This window comes from Pyrgilauda ruficollis, unplaced genomic scaffold, assembly GCF_017590135.1.
Source record: "Pyrgilauda ruficollis isolate IOZ18807 unplaced genomic scaffold, ASM1759013v1 scaffold19, whole genome shotgun sequence".
In the NCBI taxonomy this organism is placed as follows: domain Eukaryota; kingdom Metazoa; phylum Chordata; class Aves; order Passeriformes; family Passeridae; genus Pyrgilauda; species Pyrgilauda ruficollis.
This window is the reverse complement of record NW_024518095.1, coordinates 3,754,959-3,775,412: the sequence shown is the minus strand read 5'-3', so window position 1 is coordinate 3,775,412 and position 20,454 is coordinate 3,754,959. Positions and strand designations below refer to the sequence as shown.

General features: G+C 42.8%; 1 protein-coding gene across 1 annotated transcript in view; it reads left to right on the top strand.

Moving 5' to 3' along the window:
- The first annotated feature begins 31 nt into the window (after positions 1-31).
- The window catches only part of PPM1H (protein phosphatase, Mg2+/Mn2+ dependent 1H), a 131,184-nt gene continuing 110,761 nt past the window's right edge, over positions 32-20,454 (top strand). Inside the window, exon 1 of the mRNA XM_041465665.1 lies at positions 32-267. Coding sequence (XP_041321599.1) covers positions 32-267 — 236 coding nt within the window. The remainder of the gene's footprint in view (positions 268-20,454) is intronic.

Below are 20,454 nucleotides of genomic sequence, written 5' to 3'. Positions count from 1 at the left end.
CGGCGCTGCCGCCGCCGCCGGCGGGGGTACTATGCTCACGCGGGTGAAGTCCGCCGTGGCCAATTTCATGGGCGGCATCATGGCTGGCAGCGCGGGCGCCGACCACGGCAGCGGCGCGGACTTGCCCCTCCGCTTCCCCTACGGGAGACCCGAGTTCCTGGGACTGTCCCCGGACGAGGTGGAGTGCTCCGCCGACCACATCGCCCGCCCCATCCTCATCCTCAGCAAGGACACCCGGCGCCTGCCCTGGACCACGGGCTACGCGGAGTGAGTACGGCGCGGCGAGCAGGTGGAGCGCGGCCGAGCCCGCTGCCCGCGCTCCGGGCGCACCGGCGGCCAAGGGCGGCGATGCCGAGGAGCCCCCGGCGGTGCCGGAGGCGGGGGGAGCGCAGCCCCGGGCCTGCGCGGCGGGAGCGGCGGGGGGACGATGCCGGGGGAGGGGAGCGGCATCCCCGGCGCCGTGCGTCCGGCCCTGGCCGTAGCTCTGTACCTGGGTGGCTCCTTTGTGGGAGCCCGAGGATGCAGACGGTCGGCTGCCCTTGAAAGTCCCCGCGGAAGTGCCGGTACCCGGGTCGGCGAAGGATGGCTAGGGGCAGCACCAGGCTGCCCTACCCGTAGTGACGGCTCCGGGAGCCCAGGGGCCAAGGATGGGATACCCTCTGGGTACTGAACAGCCGTCTCGGACCTTGACCCTGGAATGAAAAAGGCTTTTGGTAGGAAACACGGTTTGGTTTGTGCGTGTGTAAATATTTCCCGCTGCTCAGGAATAGTGAGATATGTGGGGTTTGGAGCACCTTCCTGTGGACCTGACAGCCCTCGTGCTCGCTGGTGGGGACTGGTCACATATCTCCCAAAATGCTTTTCAGTTTGGGGAGACGCTTGAGGACCACAGGCTCCAAACTGAAAGAAAAAAAAAAAATCCATTGGCTAGCCCCTGGGCTTTCCAAATGGTTTGTTGCCCTGACTCACTCATATAATTCTATTTACTTTAGAGGGTGTCTGATCGGGACCTGGTTGTAGCCTTGCCAGCCAGGCGAAAGGCAGTGTTCCTTTGGATGCATCCAGCTGGCAGTGGGAGTAGCTGCAGAGGCAAGGCATGTCCTTGCACTTGATGCCTTTATCGGTAGGCACATTGTTTTCCTTAAGGATTCTGGGTGCAGGATTCAGTATTTGGTTTCTTTCTGTTACTGCTTCTAAGTCTTGAGCATGTCTGGCCATCCATGTTGCTACCAACTCAGGGATTACTAAAGTTACTAAGCTAGCCCTTTCAGACCACGAGTTGTTCTTTATAGTCTCTTCAGACTACATGAATTCCTCAAAAAGCTGTTGCAAAAACTACAGTGAAGGCTTCACATTGTTAATGAGCAATCACTAGTTTTATTTAAAAGGTTGTTACATCATTGGGGATGCTGAAATGGAAGATTTAAAGAGAGATTTTAATGAGAGATTTAAAGAATTTTAAATTGGATTGTTCCCGGATTAATAAAGAACTGAATAGGTTACTGAGCAAATTCCCCATGAACTGTAAGTTTAAATATTTAAAAGTAAGCTCTAATTGTTCTGCCACTATAATAGTCCCTGAAAAAGTCCTTCTTTACCAAAATAACTACATGCTGCTATTTTCAGCTTCGGTGAAGTTCTGTGGCTTTCAGCAAGTAACTGTAATTGCAAGCTGGTGACAAAGTGACAAAGGTGACAAGTTGGTGACAAAGGGAGGTTCTCTGGCTCCCAGGTGTGTGCATCCCATGAGCTTCACCTGAGACTGCTGGGGCAGAAAAATGTGGCTGCTGGAAAGTGAAGGTTTCATTGACCCTGGTGATGTGAGAGAGTGTTTGGAGCTAAAGTAAGTGGCTCTGGTGGTCATGAAAGCAGAACATACCAGGATTGTTTTCATGTACTTGTTGCTCTTCCCTCTTGAGCTTTGAGCAGCTTGGTTAATTGGGAGGCATAAAAAAGTCACTAGCTTTTTCAGTTCCTGTTGTTATCGATGTGAAAAGAAGTTGCCCTTTTGCTTTGTCTCTAGTAGCTTTTTTGTTGTTTGGTTTTTTGTTTGTTTGTTTTTGTTTCGTTGATTTCGGGTTTTTGTCTCATCCCCTTCCCTTGCAGGCTCTAGTGCTGGTGGAGCAGATCTAAGGGAAAGATGGTACTTGTTAGAGAGAACTAGGAAATGTGTTACTACCCTCTTCCCAGAAGTATATATATGATGTTCCAAAATTGGGGTTCATTGTAACCCGAAGATCTCAAAATGCTCGCTGTGGAGAAGCTGAGAGGAAAGCAGTGCTACCAAAATTGCCTTGTTTTCCAAAGGCAAAGCATTGAAGAATAAAGAAAAAGAAGAAAATATGGGCAAACTCAGATTTTTCCAAATATGAACTTTTTTTTTTGTTTTGTTTTGTTTTTGTTTTGTTTTGTTTTACTTATACTGAGCTATTACCAGGCTTTCTGAAAATAATTGTAAGACTTGCTGGGAGATATGTGTTGGAACTATGTTTTTCTTTAGAAACGGGTTTGAGTTACATAAAGAAAATAAATGGAAAAAGCACCAGGAAGATGAAATTATTATTATACATATTCTGAAGTTTGGTGGCTTGGGGAAAGCAGGGAATAAAGCACTTTCATGCTATTATTTAGCATTTTGTCAGTGTCTATATTAAGGAAACTATCAGAACAATGTTTGCCTTTTGTTACAATACAAATGAGCACTTACAAGAATGTTAGGAGGAAGTTTGGTGTCCTCACAAGCAGCCTGTGATGTAACACAAAGGTCAGCTATTTAACTCAGATCTTGCTAATTTGCTTTGGTGTGAAGACATGAGAGAAGACATGCTATACCTGCAGTGTGCCAAAGTGCAGCTTCCCTGAGCCTTTTCTGTGTTTTCATGTTTTAGCAAATCAGCAAAAGTGTTTTGTTGGTTGGGATGCCTATGGACAGAGGGATTTTTACTTCCTGGTGCTAATGAGAGGTTTGTTGTAGACTTAGAAGGTGGGGATTTGGCCCAGAAGGTATAAGGAGAGCGTGTGCCACCTGTACTGTGTTTGCCCTGATGTTGTGAGCCAATCCACAGCAGGGTTTGAGTCAGTGGATTTATGTTCCACACCCAGCAGCAGCATCTGTCTCACTATCTTTAGGAAAAAATTCTGGCTCTGAGAGTAGGTCACCTGGAGGCTGAGTTTCAGGAAAGCATTTGTAGCATTCATGTTCTTTAGTTGTAAAACATGTCAGTTTACAGATGATACTGGAGTTCCTTGATGTTGTCATGTTGGTGTTTCATCCAAGCTGGAGAAGGCATTTTGGGGTTAGACCTGGTTCCCATGCCAGACTGAAGCAGTTTGTATCTACAAAATATGCAACTTTTTAGGGGATTCCTCTTGTTTCTTTGATTCCTTAGGATTAGTATGTCTTACTAAAAAACATACTGACAAAGTAGCTCACCTTGTTGACTATTTCTTTTCCCTAGAATCTGTGTGGTATGGGCCTGTTCATCTGACTTATTTCCCTGGAAAAAGCATTTCTCCTCCACTCCACTTTCTTCCTCCTCTTGTACCGAACATTTTTGTAATGGGTATTTTTGCTATATTGTTCATTCATGTCATACATTTTAACTTATTTTTTAAATTACCTACTTAGCTCTGTGATATAATGTAGTGAAATGTAAATTAGCCTTTATTTCTTATTATTAACTTTCCCTCTTTTAATGGAGTGATCATTATGAAAAACATGCAGGCAGGCAAATGAAATCTTCGGAAACATACCTGGTACTGTGATAAAATATCATTGCTTCTTGACATTTTATTGGGAATTCCATAGGGATTCATCTCTCCTTAGTCAGTGAGTAGCCTAAAGGTTGTCTTCTGGAATGACTGTCCTGCTGTCTCTTCCTTGCCCTGAGCAAGGAGCTCTGAGACCTTGAATTTCATTTCACCTCACACAGGATGGCAAAAGGCCATGTTTCAAAGAGATATTCTTCTGCCACAGACACTTGTCTAATGTTCGTCAAGCTCCATAGAAGCAAAACTGAAATTGTATCCCACGTCAGTAGGCTTTTTAATTGTCTTTAAAGGTATTGTTTTATTTAGAAATAAACTTTTCATTTTTAAGTAAGGGTGCCCTTAACTTAGTTTTCTGCATGTGGTTAGCTGGTGTGCATCAGGAATGACCCTGGGAGAGGGTAGTCTATTAACAAATATTCTTTTAAGTCTGCCTTTAATCCAGAGGAGTAAGGAGATTTGCTGCTGTCTGAAAAGTTAAGTGATTTATTTGAATAAGGGAGGGTGGGATGGATCCTGCCTCACACTTTATTTACTCGTCCCTCCCTCTCGTCTGCGAGCAGCTGCACTCCCGAGGCCACTGGCATCTCCTCTAGAGCTTTCCCTGTCTGAACCACGAGCTGTTTCTGGAGCTTCTGCTTGGATTCCCCTGTTACTGGCAGGGAAGTTTCTTCTTTGGTGCCTTCCTGTGCTGATTTCTGTGTGCTACGCTGCTTCCCTGCAGCACTGCTGATAAGCAGCCCCAGTGTTCAGCTCTGAAAGTAACTGGCAAAGTAAAAGCGGGAGCAGACAGTATGTAACATGAAATGACCCAGATGATATTCACTGCATCTAAACTCTATCCAGAGCATTATTTTTCACCTTTTCCTCTTTTGCTTTATCTTCCTCCCTCTGTGAAGGTAGAGGGTGAACAGGATGGAGCAGAGCCTACCTCTCCTAGTTGAATTCCCTTGACTACATATGGTACAATAAAATAAATGCTAAATTTGCAAATGACAAAGAACTAGCCTGGTGCTCATGCTGGTGGAGTTGCAGAGAAACTGCAACTGAGTAGCATTTTGTGGTAGAAAAACAAGCTTAGTCATTTTCCGTCCATTTTGAATGTATATTTCTACAGTACAGATTCCAGTACTATAATTGATTTTCTAAACTGTATGAATCCTGGGGATGGGACCATAGCTGGCTGCTTCTGTGTCACATGTGTTCCCCTCTTTGCTCTTGCCTTTCTGCCATCTCTTTGGAGAACTTCAAAAAGGTACTATCAAATACACTTAGGGGACGGGGAAAGATTTGATTGTATGTTGTCTGTGTCCTCATGCAAGAGACAATTTTGCCTGCCTTTTTAATTTACTTTTTGAAAAATTCTAAATGACACTTCAGATACCTTTGCTGTTCTGAGTTATAATAGGTTTCCAGAAACTTGACTTTACTGGTATGTGTGTTTCTTGGCTTAAAAAGTCAGTTTATTATCCCTGCAGTGCCTTTTGTTTGATGAGACAAAGTCCGGGCTGTTTTTCTGTAATGTTGCATTTCAGTGATACTGTGGTATCTCCGCTCTGCGGGCCTGCAGTAGAAATTACATTTCCTCAGGGTGTTGGTGGTTACTGACCCATAATGAATGCAGAGTTGTAGGTGAAGTATGATGACCGTGTCCTTCCAGCATTATTACACTGGCAAGTTGTTAGAGTTCAAAATGAAGAGGGAGAGCAGTTTATGGATTTTTTTTTTCTTCTCAAAGTACTGGATTTTTTGTGAGGCTGATAATATGGCATCATGTTTTCTCATGCTATGTTACTTAGTTTGTAGCAAATGAATGTATGTGAGAATTCACTGGAGGTTTTTGTTAAAATGCTTTCCAGCATTTCTCAGTGATCATAAACACTTTGGTGAGTTAAGATAACACAGAAGTATTCTTCCACCTTTCATGTTCTGTTTAGACCAAACTATTTATTCAAATGCTAAGCATTTTAATAATGCTATGAAGCAGGTGAAAGCTTAACATGTCTGTGAGCTGAGGCAAGGAAAAACACAGAAAATGCTTGTCTTGAGTTGAATATTTTGATGTTGGAGGATATCATAGGGCTTGCAACTACTGATTGCTCATTCTAATCCCCATTGCTTCTTATTAATGGAAGATAACAGCACCACAGTCCTGCTCCTGTGAATTGGAAGTGATAGTCTTTCTAACCCTCACCTGGGAGCATGACTCATACCCCATCTGTAAATACATTTCTTCTGTGTGTTCTGTTTGGTACAAATTTCAGGAGGATGAGACTTATGGGAAAAGAATACTTTTTTTATCTTGTTCTGTCTGGTTGTCAGGTTATGTACACAGAAATAATGAATTACTTTCCTTTTTAAACTTTTTAAAAATTGTTTGCAATTCTCTTTGTCTAGATGAAAATATTTTCTTTTATTCTTTTTTAGTTCAGAACATAAGACTGAGTAGGATCTGATGAATGAACTAAAAACTCAAGTCCCATACATGTAGCTAGAGACAACTGAACAGTTTTTCTCTGTATGAATTATTCTTCTATGCATATTGTAATGTTAACTTTAATGTATATTGCCTGGCTCTTGTTTAAGCCTGGGTTCATGTAAAACTGCCTACAGAAACCTCATGACAATTTTAAGAGCTTCAGAAGTCCCTTTCGTTGTGTAAGACCTAATGCTATAGCATCTAATATTTATTTATGTAACACCTCTAATCTGCCAAGTGCATTGCAAGTAATGATTTCAGAATAACCTTGGAGAAGAATGTACATGTGTAAATGTACTGGTTCTTCCAAGTGAAAAGAACCGCAGCCATTAGGATAAGTTTTGGCAAGAGATTTGACGTGAATGTGGAGAATGAATCTCAAGTTTTAGGTTCTGTGTTTTGATGACACAGTTATTTTTCCTGCTGTTGTGTACTTTTCCTATGTGGCCTCTGATTTCTTAGGACTTACAGGGGTAAAAGGAGAAAAATAGAAAGAGCATCAAAAAGGTAAATGGTGCTCAGGTATTTTTAATACTGTCTGAGTTGCACGCATGTGATTCCTAGTGGGGCAAGTATGAAATTCATCCCTCGAAGCTATCTCGTATTGCTAGTCCCTCAGAGGCTTTAGACCAATGTTGTCTTGTTTCTGAAAGGTTGCTTGAGTATGGTCCTAGCTTCTGACCCCAGAGCATGACTGTGTGCTCTCAGGTAACCCTCCTTTGGACCCTTCTGCCTTGGCACAGGTGGCAGCCAGCTGCTGCTACCTGCAAACATTCCCGCTTTGTCCGTTTGTCTCTGTTGCAGCTGCATCACTGGGATAGGTGTAAGTGGGAGTGGCTTGGCACAGTTATCGTCAAGGCATAGAGTAACCTGACAGGGCTGTGCCCCTCGGGGTGAACTGCTGTGAGCCTGTGGATGTGATCAAATGGAACATGCTCAGTTTGACCTTGAAAGGAGGCAGTGCTGCAAAGCATAGGTCATTCTCTGATGGGATCTGAGTGCCACTTGAGAAAGAAATATGGTTTGTGGGTTTAAGGATGGGTTAAGTCAGCTTTGTGAGCTGAATCCCAAATAAGACTTGGAGTGGGGGAGTGCTGTTAATGAGTGCAGAGAGATAATTTAGGCAGAGCAGACATAGCTGCTTTGCTGTGGCATGAGGCTGGAGAAGGTGCTACATCTGTGATGGAGCAGCATTTGCAAGGAAGATAGAGTCTCCTGAACTACATCTAACCTGGGTCTTTAACCACTTCCCCTTGGATTTCTGTTCTGATTGAACTGTAAAAGGCAAGAGGTCCTATTGCACAGCAGCACCTTCATATTAGCTGTGCCTTTTGTTGTCTCTAATGATTTTTTTTCTTCCTTCCTATTAAACACAAAGAAAAGTGACTTCTAAGAATTGGTTCCCATTTGGCCAGTCACATTTATTTGGTAGGGTATGTTTGGGATGTCCAGGTATAATACACATATTATCCAGAGTGGTTTCCTGATCAGAGGTCAGGTGGACTAGGTCACAGTTTCAAGTGCTCCGGGCGCTAACCAGGGAGCGGAGCTGGTGAGAGAGCTCCCAGCTTGTGTCAAGCTGCTCTGCCCCTCAAACCCAGCTGACACAGGGTGGAAGCTTTATTGAATGGTAGCTCGAGGATCCAGCAAGTAAGAGATGGCCAGCAGCTCCATTGAAGCCTTTTGGCTTCTTCACCGCTATGTCCCTCATCCAGCAGCACACTTGCTGTCTGGTAGATGCTGCCAGCTGTACTTGGGATTATAAGTGCCGTGGCTGCTAAGTGGTTGATGCTGGATGAGCTGTTCAGTAGGTGAAGCTCACAAAATGGCTGCAGGCAGGTGTGATTCCTCCTCCCAATACTGCATGTAAGGCATGTGTATGGCTGAAGAGTTTAACGTTCTCCAAATAAATACTGCACACAGTATTTTGTCGGGTAAAGCCAGCCAAAGGGTTCTTGATCACAGCATGGTTTAATTGCTGGAGTCTGAGTGGGGGAAGGACAAAAATAACACCACGCTGAGGCAGTCAACATTAGCAAGTGCAGTAGGTAGTGCAGGAGGGTATGTGGTCAATGCATAATTGGGGAATGCCAAAATATGGACCCTGTACCTAACTTAACAATCACACTGATTTAAGAAAGAAACTCAAGTAAGAAGAGGTTTTAGGGGGCTGTGGCCAGCAGGCAACTTTCTGGCATGAAGTAGGGTGGCAAATTGAGAGGTTTGCTCATTGTTTGGGATCTGTGTTCACCACAGTGAGGCTTAAGGGGGAGGGAATCTGCTGAGGGAGTCTCGAGCTGCTTGAGGTGGAGGGGTATGGGCAGTGCTGTGTCTGCAGAGAACCTCCAGCTTGACAGGACTGAAAATCTTGTGTAGCCCAAATGAGGACCTAAATGCACCAACTCCAAGACAAGCAGGATTTGAATGGGTCTGGTCCCCCAGGATCATGTCAGCCTCTCCCTCCTCTGGTGTGGGCAGATCTGTCTGTCCATTGCTGTCACTTGTCATAATGCCAGCGTGTTTTCAACTCTGTGAACGATGTCAGACCCTGTAGGCTCTGCACTTCCCCTCTTATGAGAGCTGGTCTGAGGTCCAGGTGGTGACTGTGGCTTAAAACTGGATAACCATTTCTAGTATCTTTTTCCCCCCTCTCTCTTTCTTCTTTCTAAAGTGCTACCCTAAGGTGTAGCTATCTTGACTGATTGTTTTGATGCTGTTCAGCCTCTTTTGCAGGCAACAACAATGACGCTGAAACTGTGATTTGAGACAGCCAGCTTTTGCCTGATCTCAGGGAGAAAGGGTGAGGAGAAGTAGAAAACTATGTACCATTGTCTTTATGCTTTCCATGGTAGTATTCTGCTACAATAAGGGGACAAATCCACTGAGCTTTGATTGCATCTGATGTCCTGCATACCACTGCTCCAGAAATCCTGCGGCAAAATGTCCTTGGACTGGCATTAGAGGTCAGTGAGATTGTCCCTTTATAGGCATGGCTCTGTTTCCAAAGTCTTTGCAGTTAATTTCTTCTTTTATGTCATCTGCTGGTCCCCTATCTAAGTGCCTTTTGTGCTGTCCTGACTGTGTATCTACTCCATTGCATAAAGGTACAGACAAGAGGTGAGTTCTTTCCTTTTCTCTGCTCCCCACTGTGAGCCCTTCTGGATTTCCCTGATTTGTTTCTCTGTCCTTTGTGTCCTGTTATGATAATTTCTGCTTTCCAAACTCCCTGCAAGGAGCAAAAAAGATCCATCTCCAGCCAAGTTCTGCAGCAGATCCCTTTTTTTTTTCCTGCCAACATTGATTCATTTAGGCCAAGTATGATTTTTCTGTCTTTAGGTATGTGTTAGAGACCTCCTCAGAAACAGATGATGCGTAGTGCATGTTTGTAATGCTGTAAAATACCTGTCAGTCATAACTAACAATCTGGTCCTTGGTGGAGTTTTACATTAGAGGTGGGACTGAGGACACATCTCCAGCTCTTATAACTTGAGCTGTGCTCCATTTTGTGCAGATGTCTTGTGAAGAGACAAAATAAGTTACCTTGCTGTTCATCAGAGATCTCTGTATTTTCCAGATGTGGCAGGTCACCATGCGAGCTCATGGATTTTGTTAGGTTTTGAAACAGTTTGAGTAAAAGGTGGGTTTAGGCAACATTTCCCCACCCCCCTTCTAGCTAAGTGCCATTAATATTTTAAAAAAAAATATTATTATTATTTCCCCCTTCTCTTTTGAGGGAAGTTATTTTATTGTTGTTTGTGGACGTTTTTGATTCATTATCTCTGCTGCCTGTCTGGGGAGGAGAGGGCAAGAAGATGTGAAACTTAATAATGGGCAGCAACCTTTTCTGGCTGGGAAGAGCACTCCTTAAATTGCTTCAGGCCCAAACTTTGTACATGAGAGCAGGTCCTCTTCAGCAGACTGAGGGTTGCACTGGATGATCACTTTCAAAGGGAAGGACCCTGTGTTACTCTCCTGTCCCTGCCTTGCAGACCAGGCTCATGAAGCTTCTGGCCAGCTCTGCTCCTACCCCAGAGTGCAAAGGGTGGCACTCCCTTGGCTCCAGTGGCCGTGGGGAGGGACAAGTTAGTGCCTTTTCCTCTGTCCCATTGCATCCCTCCCACTGTTAATTCCATGGCTCCAAGTCTGTGCAAGTGTTTGGCAGGCTGAGTGAGGGTCTTGGGTTTTTAATTTGCTCAGCAGTATGTGATGCTTTGCAGAAGCCTGTGCAATAAAGCTAGGGTGCTTAAATTGCTGTTTGTGTGTTTTGAAACCTCATTTTGAAGAACGTGCTGCTTCTTCTGAATTTGTATTAGGAATCTTTGTTTCATGAATGAATGCTGAAGTTTGGAATTGAAACTAGATTTATCTGAACTAGTTTTTGTTTTTCTTTACTGACTTTATTTGTAAGTGCCTTGACTCAGAAAGATCAAATCAAATTTCCCAAAAAAATGGGTAAAAAAGAAAACTTCTAATTTCTTAAGTTCAAACTTGTAAGGTTTGTCCTTTAGAAAGTTTAAAAGTTCTACAGTGCAACCTGCATTGTATTTGTGGTGCCATGATGGGGTGGAATATGACTTTAGATTTTGGTGTTTGGAAATGGAAAATACTAATCATAAAGCTCGCTAGCTCAGTGATTATTGTTGCTTATGTCATGACAAAGGTCAAAGTTTTATGTATGTTTGGTTTGATATGAGTGACTGACATTTTGAAGAATGTAGATAGAAAATTTTCTCTCCTTCTTCGTTGTCCCCTTTGAACAACAAAAAAAAAATTGTTTTTCAGCTATTTTCATGAGTAATTTGAAGATTAGAACTTAGCCCTACATGCTGTTAACCATAAGGAAGGAATTGATAAGGCATTAAAATGTACAGTGGTCTCTTAAAACAGATGTACATCAGCATCAGTCTTGGAGGGCAATCCCCTCTCCCTCACCTTGTCACTCCTCTCATCAATCACGTCTCCAAACCTGGGCTTTCAGTTCATTTTGCTGTTCTTCTCAATAAACTTTGAGATCAGTGTCTCCACAGCCCTTACAAAATCTAGTTGGCAACTTCCTCAGACTGTGGCTCCCTCCGAGTACCTCTCAATGTCATTTTAAGGTCTTTCTATCCCTTTCTGGTAGTGCAAAGCCAGGAATTGCAGTCCAGTTAGTTCCTTTGGCAACCTCTCCAGAGTAATCCCTGAAAATCCTAGGTCTATGGATGGTAATTCTATTAGCTGTTCAGCAAGCTGAGTCTGGGAGAATGCAGCTGGTGTGTGGGAATGTGGGAAGTTCCCCATCTCTGCCTTTAATCCTGCTTTTAGAGGGAAAAAAAGTTACAGGCTAATGTGATTAGCTGTAATTCCATTCTTGCTTGGTTTTAGAGAAGTGTCTGATTCCTGAATCACAAGCTTGTTCTGTGAAGTGCTTTCATAGAGGGGAGAAGGAACTATTTTGGTAACTCAGCTCATCTGTCTTTGAAAAAGCACTGGAATCAAGAGAAGAAGAAACTCTTATAGCCAGCAGTAAGTTTCTAGTTCTTGCTGCACAGCATAATTTAGAAATCTGAAACTAAGAGCATGTTAATGGAAACAGAGAATGAGCATAATCCTTTCAGGTGTGTGTGTATAAACATGGGCATGGAACAACTTAACACACACTGCCCATAGTTCTTTGGGGCTTTGCAGCCCAGAGGTTTGCATTGGGATTGTGTTATCAGCTGATGTGTGACAGCTGCTGCTGGGACTGGCAGCGTGGCTGGTTTAACACAGCCCAGGGATAGAGCTGTCTCTAATAAAAGCTGCACTTCTCCCTGAAGTGAGTGGTCTGGAGATATCTTTTCTCCTTTGAGGCACGTGCTAAGGGAACGAGAGCATGGACTTCTGTGGGAGTGCCAGTGTGAGCTGTTGGAAATGCTGTCGGGTGCTGGAGAGGGGCAGAGGCAGAAGCCCCCAGGACAGGAGTGGAGCACTGTGCCACAGCCTGTGCCAGCGTGGGCATGGACAGCACACTGCCCTGGGACACAGGGCAGCAGCCTCTCCTGTGAAAGGCAACCTGAGCAGATTAGTTGTCCTCAAAGGTTCCATGCTCCCTATGGCCATCTTTTAGGGAGAAGGAAGTGTCGCCCTCACCAGCTCAGCCTGTTTTCTATTTCCATGGGAAATGAGGGAGAAGGAAGGAAGATACCTTGTCTGTTTGTTGGAGAATTCAAAATACATGTGCCTAGTCTTGGAGTCAAATACTACCTGAACCCTCTGTAGTGAAGAGCTCTGGCAAGGATGAGGTCAAAGGACTTAACTAATTGGTTTTTATGTTCAAGCAGCAAATTTGAGATTCTTCAGTTTAGAGAAATTGTGTGAAATTTTCCTTGACTTCTGTCAGGTTCCCTCTCCCCTGGTGTCCTTTCTTGCCAATGTGGCAGCTGTGACACTGAGCCAGGGAGGTCCTGGTGGCAGCTGCCCCCAGAATCCCAGGGAAGAGAGGGAGTGTGCAGGCTCTGCTGGAAGGGTGCCTGGCCAAGCTGTAACACAGCTACTTGGTTCTGTTCCTAAAGGATTGCAAGGTGGGAATAAATTCACTGTAAAGGTGTATTATTCACTTCTGTCTCCTGTCTTGAGTTGCCTCAAATGTTGATCCTGTTACAATAGTTCAAATGCTTGGGAGAGATGATACTGTAGCAACAAAATGTTGCACTACTAATCCTGTGAATTTATAGGCTCTGTCAGGCTGGTGTTTGAGAGGTTGTTTGGAACTGCCTTGTTTACAAGTAAGAACTCTCAGTTTGTTTGAAGGTGCACTGCCTCTCTTGTGCTTACAATCTGGATGGTTTGGTATGTGGTTTTACTGCTGTGCTCTCTCACAGCTTTCTCTAAGGCCAGAAAACTTCCTTAAGCTATCAAATAACTAAATACCTTTCACCCAACAGTAACAAAAAAAATACTCAAAGCTCCTCTCACTATCAAAAAGGGGGGAATTTCTGTTCTTTTCCCTCTGAAATTGCTTCATACTCCCTGGAGAGCATGAAACCACTGGAAGAGTAGATGAATTTCATCTTGGAGAAATGTAGTGGTCTTTGGCAGGGATAATTTCAAGTAGTGTTACACAGGTACCTGTTGTGAAGATACAGTTACGCCTCTAGTGTAGTTTTGGAAAGCATGCTCAAAGCATGATCAAAGTAGGATGTGATAGTGGAAGATGGGTTGCCTCTGGAAACTCTACATTTAAAACACAAGAAGACTGTGTTTACCCTTAATTATGGGCAGAGCTAAAGAGGAGTAATGATTCAAAAAAACAGGTAGGGAACACAGAGGAGTTGAAAGAAGGGAACGAAAATGAAGCCTAAAAAGCCAGGAGAGAGCACACTAAAGGCAGGCTAAATATTTTTGTGTTGGCAGAGAGGTTTAACAGGAGTAGAAGTCCCTGTGACAGAAAATGAAAGGCTGTAAACAGCAGTAAAGATAATGCTTCCCTGTGTAACTTAGGCAGAATTCATTGCATGAGGACATACCAGAGAAGTTTGTTAAAGATGTAGTTCAGGGTCTCCTGTTTCAGGAAACCCCACGACGCTGGATTTAAAGGTATTTAAAGTTAAAGACAAGTGTCTTGAAAACCTAAAATCTTCCCCACTCCTCTTTTTTCTTTGCAATAGAGAACTTTTTCATGTTTGCTGCATGGCAGGTGTCTACTGGGCATTTAGGAGATTGCTCTGCCATGGTTGGGTTCATTCCTGAATTAACCTCTTACTTCTCCCACTCCCACCCGTGCAGCAGAAAGCAGTGCAATTAGCAGGGCACAAACTGAGCTGCTGAGAAAATTTTTCCAGAGTTGTTTATTGTTGTTGTTTGGAATGATGATCCAGAGTGTTGTGGCTTAACTCTGGTCAGCAGTTAAGCACCAGCAGATGTTCAGTCACTCCCCCACAGTGGGACTGGGAAGAAAATCATAAGGGTAGATGTGAGAAAACTCATGGGTTAAGAAAAAGACAGTTTAACAGGTAAGGCAAAAGCTGCACATGCAAGCAAAGCTAAACAAGGAATCCATTCACCACTTCCCATGGGCAGGCAGGTGCTCAGCCATCTCCAGGACAGCAGGGCCCTATCACACTTAATGGTGACTTGGGAAGACAAATGCCATCACTCCAAACGTCCCTCCCTTCCTTCTTCTTACGCCCAACTTTTATTGCCAGCATGATGCCATATGGTATGGAACATCCCTCTGATCAGTTGGAGTCAGCTGTCTTGGCTCTGCTCCCTCCCAAATCCTTGTGTACCCCCAACCCATTCACTTGTAGGATGGGGTGAGAAAGCAAAAAGGTTGCTTTGATGCTGTGTAAGCCTTACTCTGCCATAATAAAAGCATCTCTATATTTCTGACCCTGTTTTCAGCACAGATCCAAAACAGAGCCCCACACAAGCTACTATGAAGAAATTTAACAGTATCCCAGCCAAAACCAGTGCACAGAGGAAATACCAAAAGGTAGGTCAGGGCCCTTTCCTGGAGACTGCAATAGAAAACAAAAGTGGCAGCACAAACTACCAAAAACTGGTATGTACTTTTTCTGCATGGGAAGAACTTCCTTTAAAAAAAAAAAAAAAAGCTCTTTTAATAGTGGGCAGTATTTTCATTTTAGGAGTGTATATTTAAATATTGGAGAAGGCAATTTTTTTTTTTTGTTTAAAGATGGATGTGCTTATTTGATGGTATTCCAGAGTAAAAACTTTTCCCCAGAAAAGAATTTGAGAAAGGCTACCTCAGCAAGAAGAAAAATAATTACTGCTGGCTACTGGCATCATGTAACATCTTATCCTTTGTCTTTCAGTTCTTGTGTAATATTTTAGCGCATATTTTGGGGAAAAAAGGCAGGAGAGGTTATATCCAGATACCATTTTCCCCCCCTCTTCTCCTGTTGAGTCACAGCTGCTCAGAAGCATCGCAGACCTGTGGGGCTCTATGCTGTTTTCCCCAGTGTTTCAAGATTACTGTTTGAAAAAGACTTCACAAAAATCAAGTGATCATCCTACTATAGTAAACAAGCCAGCATTGTTACAGGCAGGTTAGAAGGCACCAAAGATCTGTGACTAGTGAATGGATTAGTCATAAAGAATCATTGAACAAATAGCTCAGTCTGGGGGAGTGGCAAGGTGGTGTTCACTTTGGAAATAAGAATGGAATCTGAAAACTCTTTCCCTAGTGAGATCTTTAACAAGACCTGGAGGAGCTAAAGTATTGACAAGGAAGTAGTTATACTCTCAAGGAATTAGAACAGGTGGGATGTGTTGTCTGTGCAGAGGAAGGCACTTGCAGTACGAAAGCACTTGGTGCTCCCAGTAGTGTGTCACAGTGCAGTGAGGGACCAAAGTCACGCATGGCGCTATGGTAGCATTTTTTCAGAGAGCTTATCTTAACCAAAGTAAAAAGCATGTTTGGAATTTGTGGAAAGAGATGAGATCTTCCATATATAAGGCATAAAAAAAGCTTGTTTGGGAATGCTCCTGCTAGAACTTCTTCATAAGCTATTATTCTCCTGTGTCAGAAAGAGGGAAGAATGCATGATGCATATCTGCAGATCAGCACTTATCCAGTATTCATCACCAAAGTAAACCTGGTCCACTGTGCAAATTTAGCTAAGTAAAATGTACATCTGTGGGGCTATGGGAGGAAGTGTGATTGGAGGCTTAAAAATGAAGGTGAAAGAGTTCCAACTTGTTTTTTTCGGAAACAACACGAAATCTGAACAATAACTTGAAGTTTTAGAAATAATATACTTCCAGGTAGCTGTGTAAGCTGTGTGTACCCTTGATCAACTTTGGATGGATTGTAGGAAAGGCCCTCCCTGTCGCCTGTGTCTGTTCACCTTATGCTTTGCTGCCCAGAGATGCAGAGCTATAAAAGCTTTCATTTTTGCATCAGCAGTGTTACTTTTTGGGGACAAGGAAGCCAGTGGTAGCATAGCTATGGAGTGGGGGCTAGATCTTCTGCGGTGGTCCGCAGCTGATGGGAAGGATTTGCTATAGAAAGCTTTGACTTGTCACAGTCTCTCCATGTGCTGTGTAAGATGTCTTCAGATCTTCTGAAGAAGGAGGTGAAGGGTGATGTGACTGCAAAGCTGACTTCTACCCCTCTTGTCCTCCACATTTCATGGATGCAGTTTCGATTACAAAAGAGTGAAATATGTCCATTGAATGGCAGAGTAGTCTGACAGTGTAGCTAAAAAAAAAGTTTCCCCTCAAATAGCTGTGAAAAGGAATTTGGTCTAGAAATCTGAACATAAGAATTTGACAATTTATTGAAGTCTAGGACCATTACTAGTGCTGCCTTGTTGCAGATAAGGGCTTCCTGTGTGAGCAGCTGCCTTAGCTGGTGTTAGCGGCTGAGGAATGTGCACCACAGCTGAGAGTTTAGATTTCATCTGTATGTGTTGGTAATGACCTATTAGATAATGTTTAGAAAAAAGCCATTTTAGACAGGTTTTTTTAAGAAAACAAACCCATGACCTTTGTCTGAAACAAAGCCTCTCCTTATTAAGTGTGCCCAGCAGGTTGCCATACTGTGGGTAGTTGTGTTTGTGAAAGTGTTTTGTTTTCTTTTGCTTATTATTTTCCTTTGGCCCTTCCCATGAAATTGCTCCTGTGAAGTCTCATGCTGTTCGTTTGTAACAGTTGAATAAAATGGAAAACTTCTAATTATAGCTAAGAGTGCTGCCACTTGACTTGAGTACTATATGAGATAAAAAAAGCCATGTTGCTCTATTTTTCAGCTGGTCTGATCTTGCAGTGTGACAGATATGTTTTGTGAATTACGTTGATCGTTTTTCCTTTGAATTAGTTGTGTGGCAAATCAACATGAAACAGAACAGTTCTGTCTAAAGAGAGACAATATTATTTCCTCAGCCAGCTTGTAGTCTGTGATGTCCAGTGTGGCTGTGCTGTCCATTTGTCCTGTGGAGTGTTAGGGGACAAGGAAATTGTCATCATGCCTTGATTTCTTAAATCTTGTCAAACTGCTGAGGTTTGGCCTCAGACCAAGAAATCCTTATCCCCAAAACTAGCAGGCATCTGAAACAGCAACATGTTCTATGCAACTCATGTGTTGCACTTACCTTAAACTCACATTCTTTTTCTGCCCTTAGTTCTTGAGCCCTCAAATAAGCATCAGTCTCACCAAAATCTTTGTAAGCAACAAACTCCCAATGCATTAAAACAAAACCAAAACCAACAAAAGAAAAACAACAACAAAACCCGCCCACACAACAACAACCACCAAACAAAACAAAACAAAAAAATCTGAAACTGAGCTGTGCCAGAAGAGATTCAGAGAATCATGGAATGGTTTGTGTTGAAAGAGACCTTAAAGATCATGCAGTGCCAACCCCCTGCCTTGGGTGGAAACAACACTGTTTCTAATAAATGCTTTGGTGGGCAGAGCTGTAGGAATTTTGAAATTTACATGTGCTTTGAATACAGTAGACTCTGTCCAGAGCAGTAGGAATTGTGTGGGTGACTCTACACCCAGAAACTTTGCTCCAGACTGTTGGTGAAGGTTTGGAATATCTTTCATATCTTCCCATCATCTTCCTGGCCGTGATTTTTCTGAGGGATTTTAAAACAAATCCCTGAAAAATCCAGAACCAAATGAAGAAAAAAAAGGACCTGATAAATCAAACTTACAGTAACTCTTCTGGATATGCATAATGGCAAAAGCTGGAGATACAGATATGCATAATGGCAGGAATATCCCTAGATATGTAGAATGGCTTTATGGCCTGACTTGTACTCTGCTCTCCTCCTTTGCCCCACTTCATTCCTAGTATGGCCTTTCTTGCAGCACCTCACCAACTAGTGCTGTTCTTGTCTCATGTGGTGCCCTGTGTTCTACCAGCAGTTTGGTTTTTTATGGTTTATCTGCCTGTAGTTAGAAGTTTTCTGCATTTGTTCATTTCTGAAGAAGTTTCTGCATACTTTGGGGAAAGCATCATGCAAAGTTAGAGCTCTGTCAACTATTGCCATAAAAGATGCTGTTGCTCTCTGAAGACCTGATCTCCCTAATATTATTTTGATAGTGAGGTATTTTAAGCTACAGTCAAGAACAAAATCACCCCCAAATTTGATTGTTAAAAGAAACACATGCCACAGACCTACAGTAAGTCTCTTGGAAAAAAGCCAGGAAGATTAAATACTGTCTGTGAACTCCCAGATGGTGAAGCTAGCAAAAGATTACACTTAAAGATTGTGTGAAACCCTCCTAGTCACTGAGAAATAGTTATAATATGTGGGATGCCTGAGAAATATTAAAACAATTATTTTCATAACACTGACTTCCATCATCAAATATAGTTGTCACATCTTCAAGTTTTAATAATCCTCATTTTTCGGCGCCTTCTAGATCCTGTTAAAACCATGAGGCTTTCCTAATTTCAGAATATGGTGGTATTTGTTGACAGTCAAATACTAATGTGGCTTTTATAGGTTTTGCTACAAAAAGAAAATGGCTATTTTCCTCTCTTATTTCAATTTCAGAGTCTGTTTCCAACCATTGCTACTGTGCCTTCTGTTTTAATCAGGACCTGGCAGAGGGATGGGAAGTGTAGGAGGACAGGCAATTGATGTTTAATCCTTCATATGATTTCTCATTTATACTAGGGCTCATTATACATGCATCTAGAGCAAATAGGCACACATGCATATGCTAAATAGAGATACATTATGATCTTCTTGCTACAAACAGTGTATCATCTTCCATGGCCTCCATGGTTTGGGCCTGGTAAAATTCCTTATTGTGTATTTTCACTGCTTCACTGTTCATGCAGATGGGAAAGCCTTGATAAAGATTCAGCGCTTGAGAAGTCTTGTTTCTTAGGAGATTTCGTCAAACTGTCACTTCTTAGATCAAAATTGGGCCTTTTTTTATACTGAGTAATTAAAAATGCTGCATAAACTACAGAATTCCCTTGAGTGGTTGTGATAATTGAGTGGTTGTGATAATTGAGTGGTTGAGTGATTATTTTATATGAAGGTTGCAATATATCCAATGCTTTGTTTAAAAACTAAATATAAACCCTTGCAGTGTTGTGAAGGCAATAGCATTGCTGCTGCTTTGTTACAGGGCTGAATTTGGCCCTTTTATCCCTTTGGTCCACATAGGCAAGGTATCTGTTTTGCAGAATTGCCCATTATTCCAGGACTGAAAGCTTGGACAAGTCTGATAGCTGCCCCCTGAGGGTACTTTGCAGGCTCCCTGACAGCCTGGTGGCATTTGTCAGTAGTGAGGAGCGCTGTGGGGAGAGTTGCATGCAGCTCTTTTGTTCGGGATAAAGATTCCTTGTTTTTCTGCTTGGTATATAAAGAAAAAGGTAAAAAGAAATCTGTCTATCTTCACATCATAGTTTGTATCTGTAATGACTATGAGTTATTTCTGTATTATTGAGCGTTTCCTGCTCTGGTAATTACTGGTGTGTAGCATGCTGCCAAATGGTTTTATAATTCTGCAGAGACTGCAGCTAGCACGGGAAGTCTATTAAAATAACACAGACTTTTGATTTATAGGATTTCTCTTCAGTTTTGCAGTTTCCGTGGTGCAGAGCACAGACACAGCACTTACAACTTTATACTGCATTTTGAAGTCACCTTGACAAAATTTGAGGTGGCTGTCACACTCCTTGGGATGAGAAAGGAAAACTACAGGGACACACCCAATGGGAGCAGACACAGGACAGGGCAAGTCACTTCCAGTGGAGACCTTTCCACTCTCAAAGCATGAGGTTAATAAGCTGGTGTGCTTTGAAAGAGGAGAGAGCAGGAGAGGAGACAATGCCGAAGATTTCAGAGATTTATCACTCCTTGGCATAAGTGGGCAGAGCTGAAGGCTTTGGGGTTCTGATAGCTTGAGCCTTGTTTTTAAGCTGAGATGTTGATGAAAAAACCCACTGTGCTTTACAGGTAACCTGGCCATATCTCTCTGATGTCTCTCTAACATGCCCCAGAACTGCAGGGTGAATAGGTTCTACCTCTGCATATCACATTGCATAGGCACTGGGTAGTGTTTTGGTGTCAGTATCCTTTAAAGAATATTAGAAGAGCTGCAGGGTGAAGAAGGGGGCTGTGGAAGTTACTCCAAAGACTAAGAAAGTGTCTTAGAGCGGGAGACTTGGATGTAGCCTATCTGGTTAAAAAAAAAAAAAAAAAAAAAAAAAAAGGTTGAGAAATGAACTTACTAGATTTATGAAAATATG